At 39.4% G+C, this 12,200-nt stretch overlaps 1 protein-coding gene across 1 annotated transcript in view; it reads right to left on the bottom strand.

Moving 5' to 3' along the window:
- Positions 1 to 305: 305 nt before the first annotated feature.
- The window catches only part of tmem184a (transmembrane protein 184a), a 56,208-nt gene continuing 44,313 nt past the window's right edge, over positions 306 to 12,200 (bottom strand). Inside the window, exon 9 of the mRNA XM_022683371.2 lies at positions 306 to 4,006. Within this exon, the coding sequence (XP_022539092.1) occupies positions 3,765 to 4,006 (242 nt within the window). The 3' untranslated portion in view covers positions 306 to 3,764. The remainder of the gene's footprint in view (positions 4,007 to 12,200) is intronic.

Genomic DNA, 12,200 nt, shown 5'->3' with positions numbered 1-12,200 from the left:
GTAAGGTGCACTGTCTACTTTTGGAAAAATTAAAGGACTTATAGTGCACAAAATACTGTTAACTTTTGAATAAGAAAGAAGCGGTGAATGTGCAGGTGTCCCATTACTTCTGTCCATCTGAGGTAATGAACACAACCTTACACCAGTGATAAGGGTTAGTGAGAGAACACATACCCGGAGCAGTGGGCATCCAGCTCAGCATTCAAAAGCACTTGGAGTCCAAAGCTCACTTCTTCTCTAACCTTTAACCCTTTAGATGTTAATATGAGAAAAACGAGATGTGAAACACAAGACTTTACAGATAATTATTGATAACCCGTTCATTTATTGCATGAGAATAAGCTTTTATATAAAAACAAGATCATTTAAAAGTTCTGTATATCTGTATAATATATTAACATACATGGCTTAAGTTATTGCTAAAACCTACCCGAGTTCAGGTGATTAAAAGCATAAAATATACAATAATGATGAACTTTAGTCAAACCTTACATCTAGATCTTTCAGGAATATCTGTAAGGCAGTTATCATTGGCACGAGAAACACAGTGAAAGACAAGCTGCTCTGAGTACAATGGTTTACATGCATCTGGATATTTTAAAAATATGTTTTAAAAATATTCCTGAACACAAAGAGGACAAAACTTCATTAGACAGATCAGCTATTATTATTATTATTATTATTATTATTATTATTATTATTATTATTATTTGGGTGGTGGCTCACTATTCTCAGCACTGCAGTGATTAGCACTGATTAGCATGGTGGTGGTGTATGAGGTGTATGTTAGTGTGTGTTGTGCTGCTGGTACAGTGATTGGATCAGATACTGCAGCAGTGCTGCTAGAGTTTTTAAACACTGTGTTTAATCATCTTTCACTGTCCTCCACTCTATTACACACTCCTACCTACAGCTGAAACACCCTGTAGATAATGTAAAGCCAGAGACAGAAGCTAAACTCTGTAATTATAGAGCTACAAAGTGTTAATATATGTTCAGTGGAGCTGTGCTGTCTGTGGATAGCATATATCCAGATATATGTGAAAAAAAACATGCGTAAAACTGTCAGATATGGACTGTTGATATTCAATTTCGTTCTAATCTGACATTAAATGAGACAATCTGGATTGAACCACAAATAATAGTACAAATGAAAGCCAAAAGTTTGGACACACCTCTTTTTCTTAATTCAATGTGTTTTCTTTCCTTGTATGATTTATTTTTACATTGTAAATTTAATATTGAAGACTATATTAAAGCTATACAGGATCACATGCTGAATTATTTTAACACAAAAAGTAGAATATAAATAGAATATGGTTTAGGTTTTACTTCATACCATCTCAGTTGATAACACTTTTTTTTTTTTTTTTTTTTACAGTTTACTACCCAATTCCATACGTGCCCCTTAATTGTTTTTATGTCTTTAATATTAATCTACAAATGTAGAAAATAAATTAAATAAAGATATAAAAGAAATAAAGTGTCCAAACTTTTGACTGGTACTCTATGTGAAGGGATGCACTGAAACTGTTTGCCACTGATTTTTATGACTGCATGAATTAAATAGCTTAATTTTTTATTATTTTATTATTTGGTGAAAATCTGTCACAGCAAAAATAATGTTTTTTTTTTCTCCTACACATTTTTTCACCAATTTCTTTTTGACATGCGGTAATTAAGTAGCCTACATTTAGTTTTTAGTTACTTTTCAAAGACAATGTCAATGTTGATATAATTTATTTAGCATTTTTACCTATTTTTGCTGCTTTTTCCGGCCAAAATATTGAATTTCCTAATATTCAGTGCATCCCAATTGTGTAATTATATAATTGTGAAAAGTTAAAATTAAGGTTAAAACTGTTTAAAAAGTATTTAATTAGTTCATAGCAATAGTTAATTCATGAACAATGTTGTTATACAATATGAAAATGTGACATATTAAACAGAAGGCATTTGGGAAAGTTTTTTTTTTAAGCATTCTGTAAGGAAACGGACATTAAACAGACTGGTTTAACTTCTAATATTTAAACTGAATTTGAACTTTGAACAGTGAACTATATTAGTGATAAGTGAACAGCTTTAACACTATAGACATATAAACATATTAAACTACACCCTTTAACATATTCCCAAAAACATATCCCTGGTACAACCAACCAAACAATTATCATCATTACATACAAATTATTTACAATTAATAACATTTAGGTCCCTTTTAAAAAGAAAAAGCCTGCAGATCTTCATCAGATCTTGCATGTTTCAGCGCATGGCTGGAGAATTAATGAGCCTCGCAGTCAGCAGTGCAGTCAGCGCAGGCGTCGCAAGCAGCGCAGTGTGAAAGCCTTCCATTTTGTCCACGATGTCAAAGAGAGAGATATGACGAGATATGAAGAGTTTCAAAGGGTCTAGGCAAACAGTTTGAAGTGTGCACTCCAAAGCCGCGGCGTCTTTGAGAGACGCTTCCGTTCTCCAGGTGCCGAGACCCCGGCGGACAGCCCCTGAGCAAGTACTTCAAACGGGTGCAAGCCAGAGCTGCTCTGTGAAGTGTCAGTTCCAGCCAGTTCCAGAGAGCTGTCTGAACACCCTGGAAAGCCCTCCACCATCCCCTTCCATCCCCTTCCATCCCCTGCCCCCCATTCCCAACCAATATCCAACCCTTTACATTTATCCACTGTGATTTGCAGAGCCAGGAGTCTTCAGAGGGGACTGTGACAGTGCTGTGATCATCCTCTGAGCTGCTGATAATGAGAGCAGAGGAACGAGGAGGATGAGCAACATATGACTTGAAGAAGAGCTAACGACGAAAATATGAGCAGCGATTCTGCTAATCCTAAAAAATTATATATATTTTTATTTCTAAGCCATTTCTCCCTCTCAATTTAGAAGGCCAATTATACCCAACCCACTAATTAGGACTTCGCCTCTTTTCCAAACTTAGAGGAAAGCTCTGGAGCCCCAGCTCTGATACTTTAGCCAATAGATGTCAGTTCTTTCTCTGACTTCGGCTGCTGATGCAGCACGATGCAAGATTCAAACCAGTGATCCTCTGTTTTTTCATGCTTTCACAGGAATCGAGTGGGGTGGATGTCCATTATCGTCCATTATTATGCATATTAATATGCCTTTGTTAATAAAGGGGGTGAAGGAGGCTAAAAAAGACCCAAATAATTAAAATGTTTTAAAAAAATTATCCCATTTCTCTCCCTGAATTCAGAAGGCTAATTACACCCAACCCACTAATCCCGCCTCTTTTCCAACTGATACAGAATCACTGGGTAGCCGACGCCAACTTAGAGGAAAGCGCCAGAGCCCCAGCTCTCATTCTTTAGCCAATAGATGTTCAATAGTGTCCAATAGTGCTCTCTCTGACTTCGGCTGCTGATGCAGCATGATACAGGATTCAAACCAGTGATCCTCTGCTGTTTTCATGCTTTCACAGAAATCGAGTGGGGTGGTTGTCCATTATCGCCCATTATTGTCCACTATCGTCCATTATCATCCATTATCGTCCATATGAATATGCATTTGTTAATAAAGGGGGTAAAGGGGCTAAAAAAAAGACCCTCCCTCCCTTTTCGTGCTTTTACAGGAATCGAGTGGAGAGGATGTCCATTATTGCTCATTATCGTCCACATTAAGGGAAGGGGGGCTAAAAAAGACCCAGAACAAGTCAGGATTAAGTAAATCATCTGAAGCAGAACACACAGAAGAATGTCTCAAAATAGTCCTGTCCAAGCTTCTTCACTGTGAGCTGCTTCGTATTAAAACTCGTCGTCCGTATCGATCAGCATGATCTTGTCCGACTTCTTCGGGCTCTTGGTGACACTGGGGCCGGGCTTGCCGGGCTTGCCGTTCTGGCTGGGCTGCACCACCTCCTGAGTGGACTGCTGCGTGTACTGCTGGTAGGCTGGTGAGAAGTTGTGGATGGCGTCCTGGACCATGTCTCCGGGGTTGATGGTCTCCTTCAGTCCACTGGAGATGCTGTGCATGGGGGCGACGTTATCTGTAAGAAGTAAAGAAAAAAGGAAAATTATGTTTAGAAAAACATAATTGGATAGAAGCACCAAAAATCTACAGTATGTCTCTTTTTTCTTAGTACTATCCCTGATTAAATTAGGTAAGGGTTAGACCAGTCTCTCAATTTTATTACCATATTTTTCTATAAGACACACCATCAATAAACGTCTATTTTCTGGTCTATTTTCTTAGATTATAAGGCGCGTTTTGAGAGACACTATACGGAACTTATATATTGTATTAATTCAGCAGGTCTTGCCATTGGGTGTTGGTGGGGTGGGGTAGCTCACTAAGTTAAGTAAAGCTAAGCTAAGTAAACAAAACTGTAATAAAAAGTACTTTCTTTTAAAGTCAAACGAGCGCAGGATGTTAATTTACACAAATTTCTTTCCTAAAAAAAATTAATTGGTTACGAATGCGTTTTCATTTATTTACAGAAAGCTTAGATTCCCAAATTTCTCCAGCACTAAGGCTGGAGCATTAGCATTAGCGACTAACTGCTAGCAGGTAATGCTAATGCTGTTCCAGCAGTGCAAGCCAGGGTTAGGAACTGGCTACATGCTGATAATACTCACCTCTGAATAGGGAAAGGGCTAGCCCAGTTAACGGGTAATGCTAATACTGCTCCAGCAGTGCTAGCCAGAGTTAGGAGCAGGCTACAGGCTGATAATGCCCATTTCTAAATGGGGAAATAGCGGTTAGCTGCTAATGCTAATTCAGCGGCTTTACTGATCCTTACAAACAGACTGGTAAAACTCATACACAAGGCGCACTGAATTGAAAGGCACACTGTAGACTTCTGGGAAAATTTAAAGGATTTTAAGTGAGTCTTATAGAGTAAAAATGCGGTATTTGGGTGGTGGGCCACTCTCAGTGCCACAAAGTGTTTCAGCTGTAGGTTGGAGTGTGTAATAGAGTGGAGGACAGTGAGTGACTAAACAGTGTCTAAAAACTCCAGCAGCACTGCTGCATCAGGATGTTTACTCAACATTTACTAAAGAAAAGTCAGAAAAGTTATGACTAGTTTCTTCATGCAATGATCTCATTTAATGTAATTTGCATTATATTGAGTTTAAGCTGTGGTCATTTGGTCTTCTATGTCACTATGGAGGAACCTTATTTAATTTCACTGGAAGCTCATCTAGGATTATTAGCTCTTGTCTTTCAGGACCTAATGACGCAGAAGGGTTGGAGGGTTGGAGCCCTGGTCTTTGAAAGCATGGGAAACTTGAACAGGGATTGGTAAGACCCTGGAGGTATGGTAAGAGAAATTGAAGAGAAATTGAAGAAAGCAAAACAATGCAGTAGGGTTATGCTATTATTAAGGTGACCTGGAAACAGAACAATAGTAATTCTACTGGTTCTTCTGGTCCTGGAGTAGCCCTGTCTTAGACAATCTGGCATTTTCTCACTCTAGGACACTTGGAGCAGTACAATGTGCAGAGAAGGCTGCCAATACAGAAATCCAAAACACTAATTCCATTATAGCGAACATATGGCAATTTTCATAGGGCACATAGTACACGTAAGCTATACATTACAGTGTCCAAATGTTTGTGAAAATCCTTTCTAATGAATGCATTCAACTACTTATATATGCCAACAGAATGAGCAGATAAACATTAATTTACTGGCCTCATGCAATGCTCAAAAAATCTAGGAGAAAGCTTTCCCTATATTTTCTATATTAAGACACAAAAACACTTTAGTTTTTAAATCAGTTTCTCTGATTTTGCTATTTATAGGTTTATGTTTGAGTAAAATGAACATTGTTGTTTTTTCTATAAATTACAGACAACATTTCTCTCAAATTCCAAATAAATGTATTGTCATTTAGAGCATTTATTTTCAGAAAATGAGAAATGGCTGAAATAACAAAAACAAAAAAAAAAAACACAGAGCTTTTAGTCTTTAAATAATGCAAAGGAAACAAGTTCATATTCATAAAGTTTTAAGAGTCCAAAAATCAATATTTGGTGCAATAACTCTGATTTTTAATCACAGTTTTCATGCATCTTGGCATGTTCTCCTCCACCAGTCCTATACACTGCTTTTGGATAACCTTATACCCTTACTCCTGATGAATTTAAGCAGTTCAGTTTGGTTTGATGGCTTGTGATCCTCCATCTTCCTCTTGTAAGTAATCACAGTAGGCGTCAAAATGTCTTGATGAATAAAACAACAGTAATTATTCAAATTACCTGCAATAATCTCTTTTTACATAGACTTCCGCTGGAAGTAAAGAAACGTTAATCTCACTCCTGCTCTTTTTTTAAGATCCATTTTTTTTAACAGCAACAATATGTACATATATGCTAAAGGTTATAGGAAATAAGGATTTGAGAACTTCCACAGCCAAATAATTGACAACGTCTACGTCTTGGTTATATAACCCCAGTCAAAGCCCTTTCTGAGCGTACATCACAGGGCCTCATTACATAATCCCTCAATGTCACTAACATTCTGCTACGCACTGCAGCCCTGCCATTATTCACACGTTAGTGAGCATGTTCTGCCACAGGCGTTGCCAAGGTACAACCCGAATACTGTCAAATAGAAACTGCGATTTATATATATGCTATATTTATTTATATATATATATATTTATTTGAACAGATTTCATATGTGGCTCAGTGTTCCCTGATGTGTACAGTACATCACTCTTCTGCTTCATTTCTCCGTTACTGCCGGAGACGCTGTGCTCAGTGACGGGAGCAGAATCCCTGACCCCGCTGCTCCTGTTCAGCGCTCAGCTGCAGATCTATAAAAGGAGGTTACTCAGAGCACCTGATGTAGCGCTGCATGAGGATCTCCAGCTAACCGTGCCTCTGCTGCTGCAGGTGATGGATGAGGGCCTGGATAGAGGTTGCCAGGCACTGTTGCAGAGGTGACACCATCTGTCATGACTTCTATGCCATCTAGTGGACGGCACAGCGGGAAACCTCTGCAGCCTGCAGGGAGCCTTTAAATTTTTCCATACAACTGACACTGGGAGAGTAGCAATATTATGCAGTATTGTGTTTTGCAATAATGCATAGATTCTGAAAAAGACAGCATAAATTTATTGAATCAACACTATACATATACATGGGTCAGTCACCTGTCAATTTAGTGCAATACACACAACATTATGGGTGACATACCAGAGTTCAAAAGAGGACAAATTGTTGGTGCACGTCTTGCTGGCGCATCTGTGACCATGACAGCAAGTCTTTGTGATGCATCAAGAGCCACGGTATCCAGGGTAATGTCAGCATACCACCAAGAAGAACCAACCACATCCAACAGGATTAACTGTGGATGCTGTAAGAGGAAGCTGTCTGAAAGGGATGTTCGGGTGCTAACCCGGATTGTATCCAAAAAACATAAAACCACGGCTGATCAAATCACGGCAGAATTCAATGTGCACCTCAACTCTCCTGTTTCAACCAGAACTGTCCGTCACCACAATCAATTATAAAAAATAAATCAGGTGTTTCAGTTTCCTTGTACAACCCCTGTAATAGTATGTAAAAATTGGTGGCAGACATTGTTTTTTGTACATTTTGTATTGTGTTTAAACCCCAAGACCACTAGAGAGCAGTATTGTACAATTGCAATGTTGTACAATTCAGACTACATTGTTATGATTGCTTAGAAAATGTTACTTTCTGCAACTCAGCTGTATACCCCCATCACTATTAATGCCACAACACAAGAAGGGTGAAGACTAGTACACGCCTCCTTTGACACATATGAATTCAGACTCCGCCTCTTTTCAAACTGCAGTATTACAGAGTAGCATCACAGCACACTCGGAGGAAAGCGCAGCGACTTGGTTCTAATACATCAGCTCACAGACGCCTTGTGCTGATCAACATCACCCTAGGAGTGATGACGAGAAAGAGCGCCATCTACCCACCCAGAGAGAGCAAGACCAACTGTGCTCTCTCAGGGCTCCGGCAGCTAATGGCAAGCTGCATGACAGGGATTCGAACCAGAGATCTCCCGTTCATAGCGGCAATGCTTTAGATCGCTTGGCACCCCTTTCTTTTCTTTCCTTTTCAATATTGTTTTACTACTATTTGATTTGTAGAAAAAAAACCAATGTATTGCCTTGCTTACAATATCACAATATGTTGCAAAATATGGAATTGTAACCCCTGTATTGTGGTATGCATCATATCACCTGGTTTTCTCCAATATACAACCTTAATTTACATTAGCAGAAAACACTAGCAGTGATAAGCAATCACCAAGCTACGCAATTTGTAGTGCCAACCAGCATGAAGCAAAATGGCGACAAATGTTCAGGCACCTATGTTTTGGCATACTTTCTTGGCAACGGAAAACACAGAAGCACCACTGACTGAAACCAACCCAGATGTCAACATTCAGATGGTTATTGGTATCAGCTGAATATCATAGCAGAACCCTGTTCCTATTCTCAGCAGCGTGTTTCTGAACATGGAAGCGAAGCTTAGCCCCAGTGTTTCTTATTTTGCTGTTTTATATATTATTCGTTTTTTCGCACTGTATTTCCACTTGGGTCCCACTAGATCACTTGAATATCCACCATTTCGACAGTACACCGCAGGATAAGCCAGCCATACTTCGTCTGAGTGTAGGATCTGCACCTACTGTCCGTGCCAAGTCAGCGGATGAAGGAGAGTTTTGTGTTTCTATCGCATGAATTAGCTTGTTTGTGTTTTTTGCCATTTAGGACATGCTTTTACTTATATGTGGTAAACACTCAGCGTAAACATGGCGTGGCCAACAAAAGCTTATTTGCATAAAAGTGACAGAGCCTTTAAACGGCTCATTCTGAAACTGGCATATAGAGTATAGAGCTGGTGAAATCTCTTTATGTTAGAGATGTTTTTTTATAGCCCATAGACCTATTCTAACTCGTATAAAAATATGCATATATGTCACCTTTAAACTGACAGTATATATACACAGTACTGTACGAAAGTTTTTGGCACCAAAGCAAATTACACTAATCCATTTATCTCAGCAATATGAGTGTTTTTGTGAAAAAAGCACCACATATGATTTGAACAGTATGAACATGTAGTAAAACGTAACAAGGAATTCTCATTTTTAACTAAGTATGTTAAATCCTGTGAGCCAAGCTGAAGAACAAAGTGTAGATTCTCCAGATTTCTCCTGTATGCTCTTCCGCCAGCATGCGTATATGTATATGTTCAGTTCCGTCAGCAGCTCACCTGATTTACCACATTTACCAATTTACCAAACCAGGTGTTGATTAATATGATGAGAACTAGAAATAACTCTAATAAACTCAGATTAAGAGGAGAGATTAGATGTTTTAAGGAAAACAGGGCTGTAAAATGTGCTGCTTTTTGAAGAATTGCTGTCTGTATTTATTATAATGCTGTAATGTGTTTTACTGAGCTAATAAACACTTACTGCACAGATAAGAAGCTTTTTTCTTTACTGAAATTCCCACAGGTGCCTAAAACATTTGCACAATACTGTAAATATGTATACAGTACATGTCAAAAGTTTGGACACACCTTATCTCGTTTTCTTTATTTTCATGACTATTTACATTGTAGATTCTCACTGAAGCATCAAAACTATGAATGAACACATGTGGAGTTTTATGTACTTAACAAAAAAAGGTGAAAACACTAAAAAATATATAATTTATATTCTAGTTTCTTCAAAATAGCCACCCTTTGCTCTGATTACTGCTTTGCACACTCTTGGCATCATTCTCTCAATGAGCTTCAAGAGGTGGCCACCTGAAATGGTTCTCCAACAGTCTTGAAGGAAGGAGTTCCCAGAGGTGTTTATTACCATTTGTTGCCTCTTTGCCTTCTTCACTCTGTGCTCCAGCTCACCCCAAACCATCTGGAATGGGTTCAGGTCCGGTGACTGTGGAGGGCAGCTCATTTTTTGTTAAGTACATAAAACTCCACATGTGTTCATTCATAGTTTTGATGCTTCAGTGAGAATCTACAATGTAAATATTCATGAAAATAAAGAAAACGCATTGAAAAGGAGAAGGTGTGTCCAAACATTTGCCCAATAATGTAAATATATATCTAAAGGCACTGTGCAGGGATGTGTTCCTTCAGCCCTGGAAGTGCCTACACCTGCTCCAGAGGCTCATGTCTTCAGTGCTACTCAAGCTGACCACTCCAATCACCTGCTGTGAGCGTTTCGAGGGTTTAGAAACAGGGTTTGATGTGTGCTAGAGGGCTGAAACGCCTGAGTCAGCGCATCCTCCTGAGCTTTGGAGACATCTTAATAGAAACTCCTAGCACACTAGCCTAGAGGTGCGCCCGACCCCACGTCCCGCTGAGACTCACTCACTCACTCCTGACCTTTTACCACCCCATCAGTTAAAGGCCATCAGATCTCAGCAGCAGCATTTACCCTCTGGTTTCGGGGTTAGACAAGGCCTTACATCCAACTAGCAGGAAAGTGTCACCGTACTCAGCCATAATTGAGGGTTTCAAGGAATACAAATGGCCGGTCAAGGAAACTCTCAGATCAATTTGCCGGCAGCATATTCCATCAGATGGTTCGTCAATAATGTCTAAGGTACACAGAGTGACAGCGGACCACCCCCCGAGATTACATATTGGCATTCAGACCCAGTCGGACTCAGAGCCACCGTACAGATGGAGGGACTGGAGTGGAGCTATACGTCATACAGACCACACTGAATCATAATACAACTCTAACAGAGCGTTTAACATTCAGCAGCCGCCAGGTCATTAGCGCTCAAATTGGAGAATATTAAATAGTCTATTTCAATGCAGCCTTGGAAAGCGAATGCCACCAAACAGGACCGATTCGTTTCAAATTAAGATGCTTTTGATGCTCTCTGTGAGATGAGGAAAGGGAAGGTCGGTTAAAATGAAATGAAGACGAAACCTCTACATTTTCAAAGAATGTACCAAAATGATATTAATGCTGCTTATGCTGCAAGTGGTGGAGGTTCAGAATTATCATCACCCGTAGATGTGGAGATCTGTGCAATCGTAGTAGCCTGACGAAACTGATAAAATAATTTTTTTGTGCATAACTGAGACTAAAGGAAAACTCTGGTGTAAAATGGACTTGATAAAACGTGATAAAAAGTTCTTACCTTTGATGAATAGCACACCTTCGTTCTCCCACAGCGTTCTGAGATCCAGAAATTCTCGGTGACACGGGACATAATTTGGCCCAATAAATAGCTTTTTCCACCGTTATCCAGCTCAAAGTAGCTCCATACCTCCTTGCTAGAATCTGGAGAGCCCTGACATTTAAAACGAGGCTTCAGCTCCGAGCGTCGCCATTACTGAACTGAAAATAACATGGACATGTATATACATAGACTCCGCATAGCCGCATAACATGGACATGTATATACATAGACTCCGCATAGCCGCATAACATGGACATGTATATACATAGACTCCGCATAGCCGCATAACATGGACATGTATATACATAGACTCCGCATAGCCGCATAACATGGACATGTATATACATAGACTCCGCATAGCCTGCCTCCTGGTGCTGGCTTGCATGCCTCCTGGTGCTGGCTTGCCTCCTGGTGCACTATGCAGAGTCTATATATATCTAAATGTCTATGACTTTATCAATACAAATATGGCGGTGCAAGAAGCTGAAGCTAGTGTTATAGGATGTAAACAGAGGTTTTTAATAATGTTCTTGTGCCCTTTTTAAGTTATTAAGGCCTCATTTTAAATGTCAGGGCTCTCCAAATTCTAGCACAGAGTTGTGGAGCTACTTTGAGCTGGATAACGGTGGTATAAGCGATTTATCTGGGCAAATTATGCCCTGTGTCACCCTGTCTGAAGGGTGTTTGCACAAACTGTTAATTTCTGGATCTTGGAATGCTGTGGGAAGGCGAAAGTTGGCTACTCATCAAGGGTACTTTTTATCATGTTTTACTACAACAAAAGTCCATTTTACACCGGAGTTCTCCTTTAACTAAATGCTGAAACTATTAAAAACTTTTTTTATTCGATTTTGTCAGTGATTCATAGAGATAGGAGTCTGCTTCTGTGTACCAGAGATAATAGTCTAATGGCATTGTAAAGATGGTCGCAGGGTGGACTGCTTGCTTATAAAGACTTTTTTAGCCTTTTTTCTTGACCCAGGTGAGCTTTTTCTTCAAGGTTCATTTGGTAAAATGTGTAAGTTGCTTTGGA

This window comes from Astyanax mexicanus, chromosome 3 (assembly GCF_023375975.1).
Source record: "Astyanax mexicanus isolate ESR-SI-001 chromosome 3, AstMex3_surface, whole genome shotgun sequence".
NCBI lineage: Eukaryota > Metazoa > Chordata > Actinopteri > Characiformes > Acestrorhamphidae > Astyanax > Astyanax mexicanus.
The sequence above is the reverse complement of the archived record's forward strand: the minus strand, read 5'-3'. Positions and strand labels throughout refer to the sequence as shown.